This window comes from Lepisosteus platostomus, chromosome 25 (assembly GCF_059453375.1).
Source record: "Lepisosteus platostomus isolate fLepPlt1 chromosome 25, fLepPlt1.hap1, whole genome shotgun sequence".
NCBI lineage: Eukaryota > Metazoa > Chordata > Actinopteri > Semionotiformes > Lepisosteidae > Lepisosteus > Lepisosteus platostomus.
The window spans coordinates 12,552,553-12,573,676 of record NC_142635.1 but is presented as its reverse complement, the minus strand read 5'-3'; the positions used below and the strand labels follow the sequence as shown (position 1 = coordinate 12,573,676).

The window sequence follows — 21,124 nt, the reverse complement described above, 5'->3', positions numbered from 1 at the left end:
TGGCCGATAGCACCTTTTGGGAACTCCGTTCATCTTTCAACATGATGCATGACCCCAAAATTGCCCTGTAGGAGAGGTGGAGCCAGTAAGCAGGAGCGGTGTCTGGGAGTCACTGCGTCACCTCGAACTGGCACGATCCTGGCCCACTCACGCAGGCCTGTGCGCACCACTGGAGGGGTCCCAGTCACAGCGGCCAGGTGCCCTGACCCAGACTTGACCTCATGGCAAGGAGTCGTCTGCAGCGTCAGCCAATCCGGCTGAAACTGGCTTTCTGAGCTTTTCTGAAAAAGAAACCAAAAAACGAAATGGGAGATGCACCCCGTTCAATTGCTCCCTCAGAGATGAAGCCCTCTGCATCTGAATAGCGCTGTGCTTCCCACACTGACATCCCTCTCCTTCCCAGGATAGTTCTTCCTTTGTTTCTTGCTCCCTTTCATTCTTCAAAAGAAAGAGAGCTCACTCTCCCTCTGAATCCCCTGCGTCTGCGCGCAGCCAGCTCTGCCTTTGAATCCTCAGGTCACCTTCAGCTCTCAGCACGTGGCTACATTAACCCTGCCCTGCCTCCCTCCTGCTCAGCCTTGAACATCTAGAGCTTCTCTGCTTCCTGGGCAGGGCTACAGGTGGGACAGCTGAGCAATAGCAGCCAGTCTCTACAGTAGGTCTGCATGGCTCTGATAGACACTACCACTGCAAATTCAACACAATCACCCATCCTCAGTTTTCTCGAGCTGTCACCTTACCATCCAAAAACACTCACAGGCGTCCATCCATTTTCCAGTTTTCCACTTAAACATTTTAGCCAGGTGGTGGTGGAGGGGAGTCCCCATTACCTGTAAAGCGCTTTGAGTGGAGTGTCCAGAAAAGCGCTATATAAGTGTAAGCAATTATTATTATTATTATTATTATAAGACAGGGTCACAGGCAATCTCCGAACCATCAGCTGAAACATAATGAATAGAGCACAAATGCACAGTGGTGAATGACAGACAAATGAAAGCAGTTAATCACACGACAGCCATTGCAACAGTTGAAATGCAAAGCACTGAAGTACTCCCGCGTCCGGCAGCTAAAAGAGATAAATGGAGTGAAAGGGAACATAACACACAACACATGGCAAAAGGAAATCACACTGCTAGGCTGAACAAGCTAAAGGCAGAGTCCAGGCAGGTGGGTCTTGAGGAGATCCCAGAAGGTGATCAGAGGTGACAAAGTTCTGATGGTTCTGGGTATGTGGTTCCACAATGGGGCCACCAGAGAGGAGGATGAGAAGAGTGTGATCATTGCCCTGATGAAGATTTTCTCAAACGCGGTGCCTGCTTTCGAGGAGTCTGAAGTAGATGGAGAAAACAGTTCCTGTCGGCACAAGACGGTGAACCTGTGACTGCGAATGCCACAGCTGCAACAGAGATATTTTAAGGGCAAACGCTGCCCATGAAATTGCTTACATTTTTGAAAATCCGTCTTCCATTTCATTAAGCACCCAGTAATTGAATCAGATTTAGTGTTTATCTAATGACTGTCCATTTGCAATTTTGAAAAGGTGCAGACTTTCGGATGCTAAGCGTTTAGTCCCGGGCTGGAACGCACTCCCTGGGCTGTCAGGGTCTCCACGCTGTTCCGCAGGGAGAGCGTGTGTCCACCTAGCTGATGACAGGGCTGCGTGAGCTGATTTTTCACAGCCTCCTGACTGTGAGCTGTCTCCTCTCTGACGGGTTCAGGCCCGTTTTGCATACAGGGCCGATGTGTGTGTGTGTGATGAACAGCTCTTGCTCTTTCCGGTAACTGTGCTGGCCGAGCAAGTCTGAGGTCATCAATAATTGACAAGACAAATGAATCCTGCAGCCTACCGTGGCAGGAAGTGGAGTTAATGACTGAGAGCTCTCAAAAGCTCCTGCATTCCACACTGCAGACTGGAAAGGCAATCAAACATTGTTTTTCTTCATACTAGGAACGGTAGAATTCTGGGTCTTTGAATCACATCTGGGTAGACAGACAGTTTTGCGTCATGGTTTTTAGGATACATTTTTTTATCCATTATCCCTGTCTACGTGATCCTATAGATGGTCATGGCAAAAGATGCACATATATATTTATGGAAAAATTGAATATATATATAAAAAATAAATAGACATTTGTGATGTATGATTTTATCCTCAATGACAAAAAGGACAATAAAAGGTCAAATCCAGATACAAGTCTGTGAAAAGAATGTGGGAAAAACCATAAACATGAAATATGCTTTTTCATGACATCTTTTAATCTACAGTCAGATCAATGTAGTGATTAATGATCACATTACTGTGCAGCATATGGAAGCACAGCTTTCAGCAGGTATGCTGTTGGGGCCACGGGAGGGCCATTAACAGACAGGTAATTGGTTTTTACAATGGGCTGAATCTTAGAGCCTGGAAAATAAGTTCCCGAGAAATTGGGCCAGATCCAAAACTCTCCGCAGTAGCTGGGATAATCAGCAACATTCACAGAGAATGAAGGATAAACAGACTTGGAAGTAGATTTTGATCGGGGCTTGATGTGCCAGGTGTCTTATAATGAGCACTTCCACAGACCAGGAGAGGCAGATGTAAATCGAAACTAAGGGGCAACAGTAAGATGTGAACACTGGATCATGTCCATTTGTTCGTGTATGCAGTTGTTGAATGATATGACTTTAAGGTGGTCTTTTGTTACTATCATCATGATGCTATTTCAGTGGGAAACAAGCAAGGTTTTAGCCTTCCAGGGGTCTCCTGTTCAATTTGTATGTTTTAGTTGTCCTCATGCTTTGTTTTGTCCTGTATTTGGTTCGGATAGTAGGCTATCATCCATGGAAGGGGTCCAGCGCAGGCAGGTAGCCAGGCAGACAATGCCAGACTGAGGCAGCAGCATCACAGTGGGGGTGGCAGAGACTCCTTACGTTTATATAGTGCTTTTCTGGACACTCCACTCAAAACGCCCACCACCGCCAATGTGTAGCACCACTTAGACGATGAGCTAGTACCACACACCAGTTCTCAGTGGGGAGGAGAACAGAGTGATGAAGCCAGTTCAGAGATGGGGATGATTAGGAGGCCAGGATTGGTAAAGGTCTTTTCGAGAAACACCCTGGGATTTATAATGACCACAGAGAGTCAGGATCTCACTTTTACGTCTCATTTGAAGGATGGCGTTGTTTTACAGTATAGTGTCCCCGTCACTATACTGGGGCATTAGGACCCACCCAGACTGCAGTCTGAGTGCTCCTTACTGGTCCTCTTTCAGCAGCAGCCTTAGCTTTCCTAGGAGGTCTCCCATCCAGGTACTGGCCAAGATCACACCTGCTGAGCTTCAGCGGGTGGCGGGGTGATACAGCAGCTGGCTATAATAATAAACCTTTGAGTGCACCACCAGATCAAACGTATTTAGAGTAGGTCCTGATTTTTAAGGATGATGTAGAGGAGGTGATGTGTTTGAAGAAACACATTTTAAGGTTTTCTGGAGAGACGCCAGTCTTTCCCTTGGGCTTCCTTGTTAACATTTCCAGGAAAAGAGTTTTCTGTGACCACTGCAGAAGAGTGTGCCCTCGTGAGGGCTGGAGTCCCCTGCAGCCTGTGAACTGAGATTTGCAAACCTGCAACCAGTGATTTAGAGCTGTAGAAACCTAAATAGAGTTGTGACTGAGCTATTGCCAAACATCTCACCCAGTTAAAGCTCTTAAGCTGACATGATTTGGCTCCAGTTTGTGGTCTATTTAAACACAATGTCTGCGTTTTACTACTAACTGCTTTTATCAATTGATATAAAGATCATACATTTTAATTATATATACTGATGGAAAAAACAAACGCAACATTTTCTGGAATGAGAATACTATCATTATAGCTTATGTACTTCCGTAAAAAGTTGTCAGTTTGTTTTAAGCCCTCTGACCAGCAGTACAGCTTGTGCAGTGAGGCATTGCAACTTTCCAATCACACGAAAGCTCATTAGGTGCACTTTTACCCAATGAGGTCCACGTGGAATAATGCCTGATCAGGTCACCTTTAAAAAGTCCTTAATTTAAAGCTTAGGTCACTGCAAGAAAAAGGCCACACTTAATCATTTTTCTGTGCATTCCATAATGCCTCGAATGTCACCAGAAGCAAGGGAGAGGGCCATTGGCATGCTGCTGGCACTATGGAGTGTCCTGACTGCAGAGAAGGTTACAGCAGACCGGCAGGGCAGATGACCGTCCAAGATCTGGTCACCCTTGAGTGACCACACCAGAGCAGGACCGACACACCAGACTGGTCCATCTGAGAGATCGTTTCAGATCTGCCACCCGTACTGCCAACCCAGGAGTTCCCAAACTATGATCCGTGGATCCCTGGAGATCTATGAAGCTACTCTGATGGGTCCGTGGAAAACATAAATATGGTGAGGAATTGCATTTGAGGCTAAAAGTCTCATCTCCCTAATCTGACATCCTAACTTTCCAGTGAGTCACCACCAGCCACCTCACTAATATACTGTAGACATTGTACACTCACACATACTGTAGGTACTGCAGTACCTATTCGTTAAGCTAATGAATAAGAATGTCACATAAGTTGCGATGTGTACATTACAAACGTCTACTAGGTGCTGATTATGTTTTTGTTATTATGTTGGATTTCCATATGTAACCGTGTCTGTAGTGTTGCAGTGAATGAAAAGATATTTTGGGGAGTTAAAGGGGACTCCACATGCTCAAAGTGGTGGACGGGAGCTACTCATCTCCCACCACAGTGAAGAATATTTCTCTTTGTGGTACTGTAGTTTTTGTGCTTTTAGATTGTAATGGTAAAAAAATATCAGCATCTGTTCTCCGTCCTGACTGCCTCTGTCTCCCAGTCGAGTTTCCACTTACACGAAAGTGCTGAAATGGCGTATGTTAGCTACCAAGGCATAAAATAAAGATTATTCCTCTGGGAATATATTTTGGTTGACAGGGAGCAGTCCTTTGCAACATGCAGGAAAACATAAATAAATGAATTCACAGACAGACAGGAAAACAGCCTTTGAAAACAGCAGGGTATGTTCAGTTCTGCTTCCTATTAGAAGAGATTAACTTGTTTTGTTTTCCTGTTTTATTGTTTTGCTGCAATTCTGAGTTTTTGTTTTCCGTAACTTGCAAACAAGGGCATAGCACTCCTGTCCACAGTTGGAAGCAAAAACATATATGCAAATCGAATATGCAAATGATAATAGTAATAGTAATAATCAATCCATTCAATCCCAAACTGATAGACAATGTATAAGGCCAGCCAGCACTGTGATGGACTCCCACACAAGCTGCAGAGACCACAAATAACCTAGCAACTGTGGTTAGAACATGCAAGCTCCACCCTGAATGTACACCAGTCCAGAACCACATCCAGGACTGACGGATTGTGAGGCTGTAGTGCTCCCCTATCTCAGACACCACTGCGTCACCTACTGTAGCAGTAATTATAATGATTTGAAATAAAATCACTCAGTGTTGGATTACAGCTTTTACTTGCCTGAGGTCTGGTACTCCTGCCTAGGCAGGCAAAAAACAGGTTGGAGGCCTGAGATTGGCGACGGTGGCAGTGGCTGTGGCCGATTAAAGGTTTGATTTTGGTCCAGCTGGCCAAGGAAGCTAACGTCACTCTGGGTGAGTGGGGAATGAACTGGGCTCTAGCTGGGGGTGAAGGTGACTCATGTTTTCTGTCAGTAGAATAAATCAGATCAGGATCAGCATACAGGCAGGTGGGATGTCGGATGTGTGACACACCGAGGATGTTGTGTAAGAGCCCTTGTGACCACAAGCCGTGACAGGGAGAGGGCTGGGACGGAGGCCATCAGATCAAGGGTGATCCTGGTGCATCTGGGCGTGATCTGGAGGAGCAGAAACAGGCGTCCTGATTACTTCACCACTACTTGGAAATGGAGTGGAAAGTTAGTCTGAGAGCAGACCTAGTGGATCTGTAGGGGGACTACAAAAGGTTTTTTTGCGTAGCTTCCAAATTTCACTCATTTTAACTCTGTTAAAAAAAAATGCAACTTATTTTCCAACGCAACGTCCATGAGTGAGGAAAATATAAATTTTGATTTGAGTTTGATTTCACTGTTGCGTGGAGCTTTGGAGCAAAACGCTTAATCAGTAAACAATATCAGTTCTGTAACTAACAAGAAATGAACTCTCACTGTCTTCCTTCAATAATGGATATTTCTATTTAACATGTATGTTTTCAACACCTCAGTCTTGAACACTGGACCATGCTGTATAGCTCTTCTGAGTCGATGATAATAAAATCCAGCTGCATTGCAGTTAAGCCTGAAAGGAAACCCTCAGCATTGAATAATACCTCAGCAGGGCTCCCTGTCTGAGTCAGGGTTTAAGAGCTCTCTTGCACAAACACTAGATTTATATACATGCACTGTATACCTAATATAGCAGCCTACACCCTGTGTTATTCATATGTACATTGTGCTGAATTTAAAACAGTTGTGGTGTTGGTATTTTTTTCCTTCGATTTGGAATGTAGTGTATTTCTTGGGCTTGATTTTCATAATTGAGCAGGATATGTAGCACGAAAAGAAACGTTATCACTTACAGCTGCAACAAATTCACAATGTCAATATCCGCGAATGAAAACAAATTTCGACAGTGAAAGCCCCTGCTGGTAGCATGTGGGACCACAGCGTCCTGTTGCAGCACATACTGGGAACCTAATCTGGATGGGTTTTCATTTATTTCATTCGGAGAATAACCATTAAGGGACAGTTAAAACTTTCAAAACTCCACTGCTCCAAAGGTGAAAAACTTGCACTCTATTAATATACGCCTTTCGATTCATTTTCTAAATGCTTCATCGAAGTTAGCCTTAGCCCACCCTGAATGGCACATAGAGACGCAAGCAAGGGCACGCATTCACAGCAGGACCAGTTTTCCAAGAAGCCAATTAACCTAGTTATATACTGTATGTGCAGGGTATATATACTATATATACTGTACCCTAGTTACTAGACAGTATATAACCTAGTATCCCATCTTTGGACTGTTTGGGGAAACTGGAGCACCCAGAGGAAACCTACATAAACACGGGGAGAACATGCAAACTCCATGCAGACAGTACTCCAGGTCCAGAATTGAACCCAGAACCCCAGATCTGTGAGGATGCAATACTAACCAAATTGCTTCCATGCCGCCCATTAATATACATTGCATCATAAATTATTACAGCTAAAATAAACACTTTTAACTCTAAAGCACTTTTATTCCTAATTTTCCAAAAAACAGGTTTAAGCAAGCACATTTAAGAAAATGCCCTAAATGTGACCTTTTAAAACACGTCTCAGGACCCTGGGGACTTAATTCAATCGAATACATGTAGCATGGTAGCCAAGAGCCAGACAAGTAAATTGATGCAAGGTTACATGATTCCCTTAAAAAAATCCGTAATTAAGAAGGTCTGTGCAAAACTGGAGGGTGCCCACTAGGATTAAAAATCCCACTCTGGAATTTGCATGGCCTTCCTGCCATAAAATAATTTGAGCAATTTTATGAATTAGCAGCAATTTGCACCTTAGTGTGAAACAGATCTCGGCACTCCCAGTGAAGAGAGATTCTATAATGAGCGTTTCCAGTGGCAGACTACAGCCTACAGGGAGCAAAGCCAGAAAGGGAAACAAGAGCAAGTGCGCTGAAGACAGGAAAGGGATTTAGCAGCTTGAATGCTAGATAGACCAGCACCAGCCGACAGCGACGGAGCCTTGTAGACCATTCACAGAACAGAGCCCGCCCAGCGCTCAAGAGCAGATTGCTGAGCTGATCCAGGGATGGAGTGGGGGGGGAGGGGGAAGGGCTGGATCGGAGATGTACCAGACGAAGATCAAGAGATCAGCGGGAGGCCGTGGAGAGCTGATCTGTTGTTTTCAGTGGGCGTAGGCTTCTTTTGAAACTTTGAAGAGAGGAACGTCGAGCATATGTAGAATTTCAAATGAGTAGCTGTACTGTAGGGTTTTTTGGAGGAGGTGTTTTCTCACTTTGAGCCATGTGTTTTCCTTCTAAACGTTTTTTCCCCCTTGTATAGATTTAAAATGTAAAATTTGATTGGGAATATCAATCAAAGGGAGCTGCATGCATGTGTGCACATGTATGAGCACTTTTGTGCTGGTACATGTGTTTTATTGATAGGCCTATGTGTTTGTGGCATGTACTGTATGTGTGAGGGCTTATCTAATGTTTCACATGAGCATCACAATCCCCTGAGAGCTGAATATGTGGGCCTGGTTTTACCCTGAAGCTGATAGTGACAGCTGTGATGCAGATGACCTTGTGCACAGCATGAAATCAAACCCTGCCTAAAACAGGAACTTTTTCTTCATCTGTGAGGCCTTAATGGACTATTTCCCTGTCAATCAATCTAGGAGCTCAACCAACCAAAGCTGTGCTTTGAGGAGGGGCTTAGTCTGAAGGGCATTGACACAGAAAGGTTACAGGCATGAGGAGGAATGTAAATTGTCTGGTAGACTCTTACCGATATGCTGCAGTTCAGGATTTTGTTTCAGAAATTCATATGTTGTAATTAACCTGTATTTAATTTGTGGTCCAGAATACATTACAATATGGTAGGATTTCATTATTAAATTGAGTGCAATTTGAAAATTATTATTATTGTGAACCAGTGGTTATAGCTGGGGGACTAGGAGAGAGAGGGAGATAGTATGGTCAAGTAAGAGGCCAGAGACTTAGAGAAGGGATCTGAGCTGAGTAAGACAGTGCACTGAAATGTCTTTTCTCGAGTTTTATACTGTAGGACACTGGCAGGAGGCATTAATCTCACGCGGGCGTTCATATTGCTAGGAGCTCTTGCATCAATTGGGGAAATAAATTTTGTAAGACACTGCTGGAAGAAAGGAAAGCAATGTTAACACCATGACCAAATGTGCATCATGTATCTTGAGTTGAGTACAGGGACAGGAGAGGACTGGAACAGAATGTTTTATACTAGTCAGTATTAACACAGTGTTTCCATGCAGGACTAGAATGGAGATATTCATTGTTTTTACCCGAGGTTAAACCCTGCACATCCTCTTGCATTGCTTTGTATCAGTTATGCAGATGTTGGTGACGTTAAGCTGAAGGTCGAGCTTTCGTCACTTAAAAAAATCAGCTTGTAACAGCCAAAACTCAGGTTTCTATAAATATAATATAAAAATATTTTAAATTCAAGGGACATATTGGTTGGGAAACAGCTGTCACCAGTTTCTTGTTCTGGTGTCAGGCTAGCCTCACGAATCTCTTAAAACAGGGGTGCCAAACAGTTTCGCAGAGATCTTGATGCCTTCCAGTTTATGTTTTAGCCTTTGCAATTAACAAAGCAATTAACAGAAATTCTTTGTTCAATATATATACAGTTTTTCTTAATGTCTTTTACTCATAACATACAGTTTAGCTAAAGGTCCATCTACCCATCAAAGACTTCAGAGGAGCCTGGTAAGGAGTATTCCAGTTATGTGGCTTGTTAAAATAAATCGACTGGTTATGTAACTGAGAGTTTGGGTGGGGAACAACCCAGAAGACACCAGGCCCTCCAGGAGCTGAGCTTGAGTTTCCTGGTCTGGAAGGTTGCCAGTCCTCAGCCTCCTCCATAAATTGATTCCCTATTTCCAGTCTTCTCTTTCTCCTGCCTCCCCTTAATTTTCCTCTCACTCCCCAGTCTCTCTTCCGCTGCGTCTCTCATGCTTTCCCGGGCTGAGCAGATCAATAAGAGGACACTGCCGGAGCCAAAAACTCTCTAATATTCAGTGAGAACCAGGGGGAGAACAGCGTCTCCCGGTATCTGTTGCTTAAATATTCTGTTAGGACAGCCCAAAGCTCAGCTCCAGAGGGGTGCTTTTAGGTGTTCCTGCTTCAAAATGGAAAAGCTCTTGTTGTTTCACTCGCACGCAGGCACTTGTGTCTGATTTTTCACATTAGAGATGCAGTGTAAACCTTTACGGCTCCAAGTGAGAGATCGAACAGAGCGTTATTCGCATTTATTTTCAGCCTCCCCACAAGATGAGTGTTCCGGAAGTGGCCTAACATGGCTGGTGGAGTGAATGAATGAGCCATAAAAATGGGTGTTTCTTGGTCGGTGTCTGCTTTTTCTGCTCTGTTGCCCGCCTTCAGAAACAAAATACAGATACCACTTTAGAGCTTGCAAGTTGTAAATTTGTGTTCTTCAAAAGTCTGCTTATCTTCTAGTACTATACATCTCTCTCTCTCTCTCTCTCTCATTGCCCACAGGTTACAAGGCTCTGCTGAAATGCCTGTCGGGAAAGTTCTGCAGCCGGGAGCTCATTGGCATCATGGGACCCTCAGGAGCTGGCAAGTCCACCTTCATGAACATCCTGGCTGGATACAGGTGAGAGAGGTCTAGGAGGGAGGCTGCAACTGCATGAGAGAAACACTGGAGTGCCCAATCCAGATCCTGTAGGCCACCTCCGGGTTTTCCCGGTGTTCCAGCCGAGCTCACTGTTACACAACTGAACCCCTAATGGACTGTTATCTTAAATAATAGGATCGGTTTGACTGCGTTCAGCTCTTAAACATCCCCTTATATTTCATACTGCCTGCAAGTAAAATAAAATCCCAAACAGCCTGAGTCGAAACAAAAACAACTTGCAAATATTCCAATCAAGCAACCTGTTAGTAGTTCAGGTGGGGAGCAGCGTCAGCATGCGTAGGCTGCAAAGGAAAAAGTAATAGGTTTATTCCATGCTGAAAAGAGAAGAAAGAAAACACAACGTTTCGGCCATGTTCCTAAGCTACCTGTTAGTTCAATTCAGGCTTTGAGGTAACGATGCAGTCAGGCTTAGGTGGAATGAAAATCAGGTGTGTGTGTCCTCCAGGACAAGGATTGGGAGCCTTCAGAAAGGTTATTGTGGTAAAAGCAGAAGGGACTGCATAAAGGGATGTTAAATCATACACTGGAACAGTAATGGCAGGGCAAAGAAAAGGATATACTGTTTGCATGGCAAAATGGAAAGTGAAATGCAAGAAATTGCTTCAGATTTGCCCATGTGAACATTCACGGAGGGCTTCATAGACGCCTGCTTTTAATCTTGGAGATGATTTTTCACAGACTTGTTTTCTGTGAGTTTATCTTTCTTTCTGTGACTGTAGTAGTTCAGGTGGGTAGCTGCGTCAACATGCGTAAGCTGCAAAGGAATGAGTAATAGGTTTATTCCTAAGAAAGTAAACACGTTTCGGCTGTGGAGCCTTCTTCTTCTCCACACCTGAAGAAGGCTCCACAGCCGAAATGTTGTGTTTTCTTTCTTCTCTTTTCAGCACGGAATAAACCTATAACTTGTTTCTGTGACTGTGTCTGGGCATGTTTGATTTTCTATGGGAGTGTCGCACGACTGCTGCGGAGACAAAACCCAGAGAAATGGCCCAACAAAGATACTAACTCCAGGCAAACAGGCGCTGTAGGGGATGTTCTCCTTCACACCTACAGTGGAAATGGCTTTTTCTAACAAACCAGAGGCCATTTTCTTTGGAATCAAAAGGTGTATTTGTTTTGGGGCAGTAAAAATGTGCAATATGGAGTATGGATTAGTAAATAAAAGTAGAATGAGAGTCAATGGCAAATGCCCATGAATGCAGCAATATGAAAATGTGCTACACAGCCATTTTGGCAACTTGCTTCTTTCAAGAAGCTGCCAGATGAGATTGGATCCATTTGCTTCTTACTACTCAACAGGATAGATAGGCTGTGTTGCCTCTTCTGGAATTTAACCATTCCTATGTCTTGTCTTTTGTGTTAGAACTAAAAAGCACATCCTTTCCTCTACTAACGCTTTCCCCATCTGCTGCAGGGAAACGGGAATGAAGGGTCAGATCCTGGTCAATGGGAAGCAGCGAGACCTACGCACCTTCAGAAAGATGTCCTGTTACATCATGCAGGACGACATGCTGCTGCCACATCTCACTGCACGGGAAGCCATGATGGTAAGGGCTCACTACGTGGGAAGCCATGATGGTAAGGGCTCACTGTGTGGGATACCATGATGGTAAGGGCTCACTGTGTGGGCCATGATGGTAAGGGCTCACTCCACTGTAAGCCATGATGGTAGGGGCTCACTCCACTGTAAGCCATGATGGTAAGGGCTCACTGTGTGGGAAGCCATGATGGTAAGGGCTCACTGCGTGGGAAGCCATGATGGTAAGGGCTCCCTGTGTGGGACGCCATGATGGTAAGGGCTCCCTGTGTGCGACGCCATGATGGTAGGGGCTCACTCCACTGGAAGCCATGATGGTAAGGGCTCACTGCGTGGGAAACCATGATGGTAAAGGCTTCCTGTGGAAGAATCCATGATGGTAAGGGCTCACTGTTGGAGAATCCATGATGGTGAGGGCTCACATCAAGGGCTCGTATGCAAGCCAGCCCTGGGCAAAAAAAACAAGACTTTTTGTAATACTGTGGGGGTTTAAACACTTTGCAGAATGATACATGATTTGTTCATGCACACACCATGGCTCCTTGCAATGACTACAGTCATTAGAACTAACAGTGATTGCCTCTCTTGCATCTTTGTATCATCCCTACTAGGTATACTCACAAAGCCAAGTTGCAATATTTATGGTTGTTTTGTTTATTATTTATGCTTCATTCTTTGCAGGCAAATGTATAGGACACACACAATCAAACACTACTGCTATTGTATTAGCAGTATTGGAGAACTTTGGAACTGCTTTTTAAATGTGCTTTCACATTTCACAAGAGCCCTCTAGTTGTAAGAATTGTTACTTTTTTGTGAGATCTTGAGAAACAATGAACCAACGCTCAGTTTTGGAAAGATGCTTTACTTAATGCGTTTTAATATGCTCTCTGAGGAAAGGCCCACAGCATGCCACAGTATGATTGTGCAGAATGGTTGAGGTTGACCTCCATAGATTTTCATGCGTCATGGTATTTTTGTTTTGAAGGTTTCAGTCAACTTGAAGCTAAACGAGACCATGGAAGTGAAAAAAGAGCTGGTAAGAACAACATTATGACAACCTATATGATGCCAGGTGGACACATGGCAGGAAAGAGTGTATTATTGTTGGACCAAGGCCATGCTGATCTAAGCCCCACTGAGTAGAAACAGCCATGCAGAAGACCTGTTGCATAGCAGAAAGAGATTAAAAGAGAAAAAGACGAGACGTTCTAGGGAGAATTTGGTCAGAGCCCTATATCCAGAAATGGATTGATAAAAGCTCCTGAAGATGATAATAGTGAAAACCATTAAATAGTATCTGAATCAGTATTTTGAAAGGTTTAAAGACAGCTAACTGTCAATCCTCCTGTCAGCCAAGAACTGGAAGAGAATGTAGTTCTATGAATGCTGTATGTGGCTTTGTAGCTTAGCTGTCTCCCACAAAAAGTTGACTTTCAATGTCTTTACATCTCAGATTTCTCATTTGTTTTTATCTATCCCATCTGTGGTTCTCTTATAAAGCATCATTTGTGAGTGATGTGCAAACAGGCATTTGAGTCCCTTGAAAACTGCCTTGTGAAGATGAATGGGGCACATCAGGAGCTGGCCTGCTCTGCTCCAGCTGTAGCACCGTGTGTTTGGGGAGGTCTGGGTCTGGCAGTGAGGATGTGTCTGTTTGCCGACAGGTGAATGAGATCTTGACGGCCCTGGGGCTGCAGGAGTGCGCTCATACCCGCACCATCTCCCTGTCCGGTGGGCAGTGCAAGCGCCTGGCCATCGCACTAGAGCTGGTCAACAACCCGCCTGTCATGTTCTTCGATGAGCCCACCAGGTACATGAATCCTGTGGACACAAAGTCACCTGAATCAAAATCATCAGCGGCCTGCGAGAGTAAAGACTTTGTGCAAAACTGTCCGAATGCAGTGCTGGGAATTGTTTGAGGGGCATAGCTCATTGCTGCTGCTGGGACTCCAATCCCGGTCACCTGTAGGGTCTGAGCTTGCACAGCACCGTTCTGAAAAGAACCTGGTGCTTTGCCACAGCAGAGTTTTACACAGTCTGTATTTCTGGGGAAGGGCGGCATCACTTCTGTGACTTGCTAAGTACATGGGCTTTTCTACATCTGCATCAATGTAGAAGAGGTTAATTCCATGCTGAAAATTGGGAAAATAATGCTATGGAGCCTTCTTCACGTTGTAGGCTTCATCTGTAGCCATGATGCTGTGTTCATGTGGAAAGAGTGCATTTTCTCTTACTAAATTTCAGCTTGAAATTTGTAATGACAAGTGGCACTAGCAGTGGACCAGGAGTCGTAGGAAGAACCCACCTGCTGGGCGAGAGGCAGTTGAGATTCAGGCAAACTATGGGCAGCGACCTCAGACGGAGATTTCAAGTGCAGTGCTGCCCACAGGCAGGTGGGATGGTGGTGTAGAAGGCAGGGTTTCCAAGCTGAGTTCGTAGCTCAACAGCCAGACAGGCAGGGATGGAGCTGCACAGCAAGGCAGCCATGCAGCGGTCTCAGAGCTTCAGGCGTGCCAATCAGGTGGGAAAGAGGCAGAAACTCCAAGTGGAAAGGTTAAGTAGGCTAGAGCCCGAAATGCTGGGGAAGATAAGACAAGGTCGGTTGATCTGGGTCACACAAGGGTATGAAGGTAACAAAGCAAGGGGAACCATGGTCAAGGGAACAAGTCGAGACAGGAAAACTACAAGACATTTGCGGCTTCAAAAACCACAAGGAAACCAGCTTTGGAGATTCAAAGTCAAACTCTGTAATCAGAGTCCCAAGCAACTCTGTAATCAGGGTCCCAAGTCCGAGCAGCTCTTAAATTTCCCTGAATCACCTGGAGTGGCGAGATGGTAATTGCCCCCAGGTGATCTGGGTTTCTTGTCAATTGGCGTCCATGGCAACGAGCGTTGAGTGACAGGTGGGTGGAGCAGAGGTAGCTGCCATGCCAAAAAATGTGTTTGTTTTGATTAATTAGAGATTCATTGATGTCAGACTCACCCCGGCTGCTGCTCTGCGGGGTTAATCTCTAATTAATCAAAACAAATGCGTTTTTTAAAGTGTTCATCCAGCGCTGGTATTGTAGAGAGCTTTCCAAATTTGAATATCAAATATCTCCAGTTAAAAATGCACATCTAAAAGACAAGCTTTCAGTTTCCATTTAAAAATAAACGTCCTAGAGTTTCTCCTGTGAATGTAGAGGACTTTCTAAAAATGGATCAGCATAGCACCTTAAACTCTTTAAACAGTGCCAAGGTACAGCTGTGCTCTTGTTGAACAATCTGGTTCTGGTTAGGTACATCCTGATCTGTAAAGCTCTACAGTATATATTATAATTAATACATTGAAGTCAACTGGAAAATGAACAAATAACCAAGTACAGGAGTGGTGTTACCTAGGGGACAGGTATGGGTTACTAGCATGGCATCACCGTCCTGACAAATTTGGAGCCTACTGGGTTGGCTAACCAGCAAGCAAGGAATTACAGCTGTCAAGATCTTACAAAGCCATGAACCAGCTATCTATGTGTCCTTCTGAGCCAGGCAGGTTTTGTCTTCAGAAATGTTTCTCAAGTGAGTCCAGAATGACACCCCGGGCTCTTAATACTTGAGGACAAAGAGTAACAAACGTTCTTCCAAGATGATCCTAGCATGGTTACGTTGGAATATTTTGCATTCAGAGCAAATCAACAGTAACTCTGTTCTTGTCTGGGTTTAATTCTAACCCATTAAAAGCGGGTCCTTGATGAGATTTCAGTTAGACGCACTGTGTGAAAAGACACTGCCATGGCAGTATGGGCTGGGAAACATGACTCTGAAACCTGGGATTCTGAATTGCTGCTTTCCTTGCATGAGCTCAGACCCCCCAATGAAGGATGACTCATTGACATCTTTTTCTCTCTTGCCATCGCTCTCAGTGGTCTGGACAGCGCGTCGTGTTTCCAGGTGGTGTCCCTGATGAAGTCTCTGGCTCAGGGCGGACGCACCATCATCTGTACAATCCATCAGCCCAGCGCCAAGCTCTTCGAGATGTTCGACAAGGTAGGAGCCTAGTGCCCGATGACGACGTTCTAGTGGCCAAAGCTGTCTCGCGTAACGGTTTCACAAAGGGTTAAAAGAGTCCAAGCGAATGCAGTTGCACAGAATCCCCTACTCATACATACACTCGAGGAGACCTTTGGGCAGGCTAGAGAAATTTGACCAAATTAGAAAATCTTGTCTAAGCAGTAATTGGTATGAGTCTTGATAATGATGTTAATGGCAGTCTTTCTGTTTTGTTCTAGCTTTACATCCTGAGCCAAGGCCAGTGTATCTACAAGGGGCCTGTTCCACACCTCATTCCCTATCTGAAAAACTTGGGCCTCCACTGTCCCACCTACCACAACCCAGCGGACTTCAGTAAGTACCCCAGGACGCTATCCTCGTCATCGGCACAGACTTGTCATGGATTCCAGAGGGCTTTGAAGGAATTCCGTATTCTGTCCTTTCATCCGGGGGGTCTTCCTTCTGCTGTGTAATCAACAGCACTTTGGGGATAATCGGGCCTTGTCTAAGAGCGAACTCAAATGAGATAAAACCGTCAGTGATTTCCTGTGTGTCTCTGTCTCTCTCCCGGTCAGTCATCGAGGTGGCGTCGGGGGAGTATGGAGACCTGAACCCCGTGCTGTTTGAGGCGGTGCAGGGTGGGATGTGTGCCATGGGGGAGAAGAAGCCGTCCAGCGACAAGACTGGCATGGCCTCCTCCTCCTGCCCCTCGCAGTGCTTAAGCGTGAGTCCTGCTCCCACTGTCCCGACTTTCCATGTGGCGGCCACAAACCGCGTTCCGAAGATCGCGCCTTGTTTAACGAGGCTCCTCCGTGGTCATTCATAGGTACAACAGCAGTGACCAACTTGCAATTTGAACCCATGACCTTCTGGGAGGGGTCAGTTTGATCAAACGTACTGTGATAGTTTTATCCGTTAAGATCTGATTCTCCATTAGATCCCAAAAAGCGAACATAACAATAAATATGATTTAAAAACTGATGAACTAATTGAATTTCAACAACACGCAAATTCTTTTTTGGAGCTTTAAAGTTCTTCTTTGACGTGTCCGTTCATCACACGGGGCTCAGACAGGAAAATCTCAGCCTCCGAACCACCAAGACATGATGAACATCGGTGCCGGACCCAGATGTGAGCCACCTCACACGCTTACACAAGCTGTGGAAGATAACTAACCCCATCGGTGTCTTTCTCTGTCAGGATTCTGGTCACATAGAGAGCCACACCTTCGCCACCAGCACTCTGACCCAGTTCTGCATTCTCTTCAAGAGGACCTTCATCACTATCTGCAGGGACACGGTATGAGCCCTGAACCTGTAGTACTTCAGCTTTTCCTTGTACGGTTCCCTTTTATCTTAATTTGGTCTTTTTAAAGCCTTTGAGGTGGAGTTCACTATGGAAAGGCCTCTCTCCGTCTTACAATATGGAATTTATAGTTTTCACTGCACAAGATGACTTACATTTGGCAGATTTTTACATTGAAAACTAATAGATATTAGTGTATATACTGTAAGTGCATATGATGTGTATTGTTGCACTGAAAGCCAAAGAGGAGAAAGTCCCCAGGGCTGACATTTCATGACGAAATGTGCTCTGCTTAGTGAGGCTGTGAATCAGAAGTGTAATGCCTACATGAGGCAGGGGAGCCAACTTTAACTGCGGGTGTGTGTGTCTTCTGTGAGTTCAGGTGTTGACGCACCTGAGAGTGATGTCACACATCAGCATCGGAGTGCTGATAGGACTGCTGTACCTCAACATTGGGAACGACGCCAGCAAGGTCTTCAACAACACTGGCTTCCTCTTCTTCTCCATGCTGTTTCTGATGTTCGCTGCTCTCATGCCCACAGTCCTCACCTGTAAGTTATCCTGGCGCCTGTTGTGGGGTGAGGAGTACTTGTGGAGATATGAGGGGGAGTTTGAGGGAGAGAGATCTGAATCCTAAATGCTTTAATCCTTTAGGGTTCAGGGTGTTCTGAATCCCACAGCTGGGATCCAATAGGATTCAGGGTGTTCTGAATCCCACAGCTGGGATCCCATAGGGTTCAGGGTGTTCTGAATCCGACAGCTGGGATCCTTTAGGATTATAGGTGTTCTGAATCCTGCATACTGGGATCCTTTAGGGTTCAGGGAGTTCTGAATTCTACACACTGGATCATTTAGGGTTCTGTTCGATTTTGTCCCCCATATTAAAGGAGCATAAGGTAGTGAGAGCCCAACGCACAGTTCTGGATCTCATGCGCACTTGAGTGGGGTTTAGTTGATGCAGGGTTCATAAAAAAGAGAGAGGATCGAGAAGAATAAGCCAAGAGAACACCAAGGCTGCCTGTACAGTTTTTGTTTGCTTTAGTATCACTGTTATTATTGGCTTATTTGTCATTAGTAACAAAGTGTGCATTTCAAAGTGTGCTTCTTGCTCTACAGATGATTTACAAAAACATGTTAAGATCGCTGTCTGTTGTTTGTACTGGAGACTCATACAAAACAAAATATCTTTAAATAAAAATGACCGTGACAATGATGATTCAGTCATGTGAAAGTTGTTGACTAGGGCGCACTCTAGTGGTGATGTGCGTGTCCTTGTGTCTCCACAGTTCCTCTGGAGATGTCAGTGTTTTTGAGAGAGCACCTCAACTACTGGTACAGCCTGAAGGCCTACTATCTGGCCAAGACGATGGCGGACATACCATTCCAGGTGAGCTCAGACATCAGAGACCTGTCAGCGTCAGGCTTGTAGCTGCTGCACCCTTCATTGCAAACCCTCTGGCAGCAAAAGGCTGGATCCTGGACTGCTTCCATAATGGGCCCGTTGACTGTTTGCCCATTCATTTCCAGACTCGTTGCAACCATTGATCCAGTAAATGCATTGATCTGTCCAGCCATTTTAAGAGCTTAAATTCCAAACCTTTTTTTTTTACAAATTTGCAAGGAAATCATTAAGCTCTTCCTTAAACCGTATTCCGATAAAGTCGTAGAATTTTGTAGACGTGCAAGACGTGCACATCCGGGTCTGTTCTCTGAAAAGTGTGCTCTGTTGTGCCCAGGTCATCTGCCCCATCATGTACTGCAGTATTGTGTACTGGATGACAGAGCAGCCCCCCGAAGCTACCCGCTACCTGCTCTTCGTGGCTCTCTGTACCTCCACTGCCCTGGTGGCCCAGTCCCTGGGGCTCCTCATAGGGGCTGCCTCCACCTCCCTGCAGGTACTCGCAGAGCGACACCGCAGCCTCCGGCGCTGCACAACACGGAGCATTCAAGGGAGTAGGCACTAGCCACCTGCTGCTCTGCCTTTAACAAGATGTTAGAAATGCAGACACTACTGTGACTGCTTACACAGCCTGGGGTTGTGCCGCATGGCATCCAGTGCTATTGCAGGCGCAAAAGCAGACAGGAGTGTGGCGTTTTTGCCACAGTGAGTGTGGAAGAGAAATTAGTCCAAATTTCAGTCATAATTAGGATCATGTTTTTTTATCTTGCATACAGTTACAGTTTATGGCATTATGTGCAAATCTCCTAAAAACAGACACAGCATTTGTTCTCGGACTCTGGATTGCATGCCCTTTCTGTTCACAGGGAATGACAGGGAATGAAATGTATTTCCTGTATGATATCAGATGGTATAATTACTTATCTGTCTCCAGGTGGCAACATTCGTGGGGCCTGTCACTGCTATCCCTGTGCTGCTTTTCTCTGGCTTCTTTGTCAATTTTGACACCATTCCCAAATACTTGCAATGGAGCTCCTATGTTTCCTATGTCAGGTAAGAACAACTATACTGTATGTTTCAAAGGTAATGGCCAGGAGGATCTCTTGTATAGACGAATAGGCTCTTTTTTGTAGCATTGAAAGAAAAACGAGATGCAAAAAGGGATCATTAAAGAAGTGTTGATAAATGAGTGAAAGCAACATTATTACTGAGTCGCAGGCCTACATCAATTTGTACATCTTAAAGCTCAGCAAGTGAAAAATGATGGTTAGAGAAGATGTGTAGTTGTCCCTTTAAGGGATTGTTTTTGGTTGGTAACAATTCTGGCCTGGTTTTCCAAAACTGGAGCGACTGAGGCTGAGGCACAGAATGCTACTAGCCAGGTGTAAGACTTCTTCTCCTTTGACCCTGAGTATTAACAGTGCCCTCTTGTGGTAAGAATATGGGCATCATCCCTGACGTTGCTGTACATTGCATATTTGATATTTTTCTGTTTGTCTAGACCATCTGTTTTTTTAATTGATTCTGGCCAAGAAAAGACCACAGAAAATTCTGTCAATATCGCTGTATACTACTGTTTCTCAATGCATCGGCTTCTCATTGCTATTGTCACACTCCTCTGGGACTCTGTTTTCTTCACGACTCAGGTACGGGTTCGAGGGGGTGATCCTGTCCATCTATGGGATGAACCGCTCGGAGCTGGAGTGTCCAGGGAAAGTGTGTAAGTTCCAGAAGCCAGAGGAGGTCCTTCAGATGCTGGACGTAGAAGACGCCAAGTTGTACCTGGACTTCATAATCCTGGGCATCTTCTTCGTGGTCTTACGGCTCGCCACCTACCTGGTGCTGCGCTACAAGGTCAAGTCCGAGCGATAGGCCAGCCCCCTTTCTCCAGAACCTCTTTTAAGAAGCAGTCGAGCTGACGTCACAGCGGGAGAAATCTACTTCTGACATTGCAAAAATGAACCATCCGAGGAGATACCAGAAGTGGGGGACGTTCTTTTCCCTGCTACTATTGACTGGGCAGCAGCAGAGGTGTTTGCATGGGGGGGGGGGTTTCGCACGCGTTCGTGAGTGAGAGCTGAAATCAGACACGAGCTTTGTTCCCTGGGCCTTTTGTTTTTTAAGGTACTTTGTTTTACAAGAACTCTATTTCCTGGTGGTCTCGGAGAGATGAGACAATAAAACTGAAGACTATACTGTAAGTCCTCCAGACCCTTGATTTGCTTCCTGTTCTCACCCAGAGGACGAAGATCAGACTTTAAACATGTGATCAATATCTTGACCTTTAACCTCTTGATGACCTATGGGAGGTAGCTCCTGTGCTGAGATCGCACAAGGAATTGTGAGACATGGAAAACCTAAAACAAGTAGACATGACAAGTGTTGCAACTGGAAACGAAGACTTGGTAAAAATATTTACCTCACTGGAAAACCGAGCTACCA

The 21,124-nt window shown here is 45.0% G+C and overlaps 1 protein-coding gene across 2 annotated transcripts in view; it reads left to right on the top strand.

Annotated features, from left to right (window-relative positions):
• The window catches only part of LOC148641110 (ATP-binding cassette sub-family G member 4-like), a 33,145-nt gene extending 12,268 nt beyond the window's left edge, over window positions 1-20,877 (top strand). Inside the window, exons 1-14 of one of the 2 annotated variants that reach the window (XM_088619099.1) lie at window positions 3,820-4,392; window positions 10,253-10,370; window positions 11,827-11,959; window positions 12,938-12,988; window positions 13,617-13,762; window positions 15,852-15,975; window positions 16,218-16,332; window positions 16,554-16,702; window positions 17,179-17,277; window positions 17,666-17,834; window positions 18,570-18,670; window positions 19,020-19,178; window positions 19,617-19,735; window positions 20,329-20,877. In XM_088619099.1, the coding sequence (XP_088475225.1) occupies window positions 10,315-10,370; window positions 11,827-11,959; window positions 12,938-12,988; window positions 13,617-13,762; window positions 15,852-15,975; window positions 16,218-16,332; window positions 16,554-16,702; window positions 17,179-17,277; window positions 17,666-17,834; window positions 18,570-18,670; window positions 19,020-19,178; window positions 19,617-19,735; window positions 20,329-20,554 (1,647 nt within the window). In that variant the 5' untranslated portion in view covers window positions 3,820-4,392; window positions 10,253-10,314 and the 3' untranslated portion in view covers window positions 20,555-20,877. Of the gene's footprint in view, window positions 1-3,819; window positions 4,393-10,252; window positions 10,371-11,826; window positions 11,960-12,937; window positions 12,989-13,616; window positions 13,763-15,851; window positions 15,976-16,217; window positions 16,333-16,553; window positions 16,703-17,178; window positions 17,278-17,665; window positions 17,835-18,569; window positions 18,671-19,019; window positions 19,179-19,616; window positions 19,736-20,328 lie in introns of those variants that run through there. The other variant, XM_088619098.1, reaches the window with a different exon arrangement.
• The last annotated feature ends 247 nt before the right edge of the window (window positions 20,878-21,124 follow it).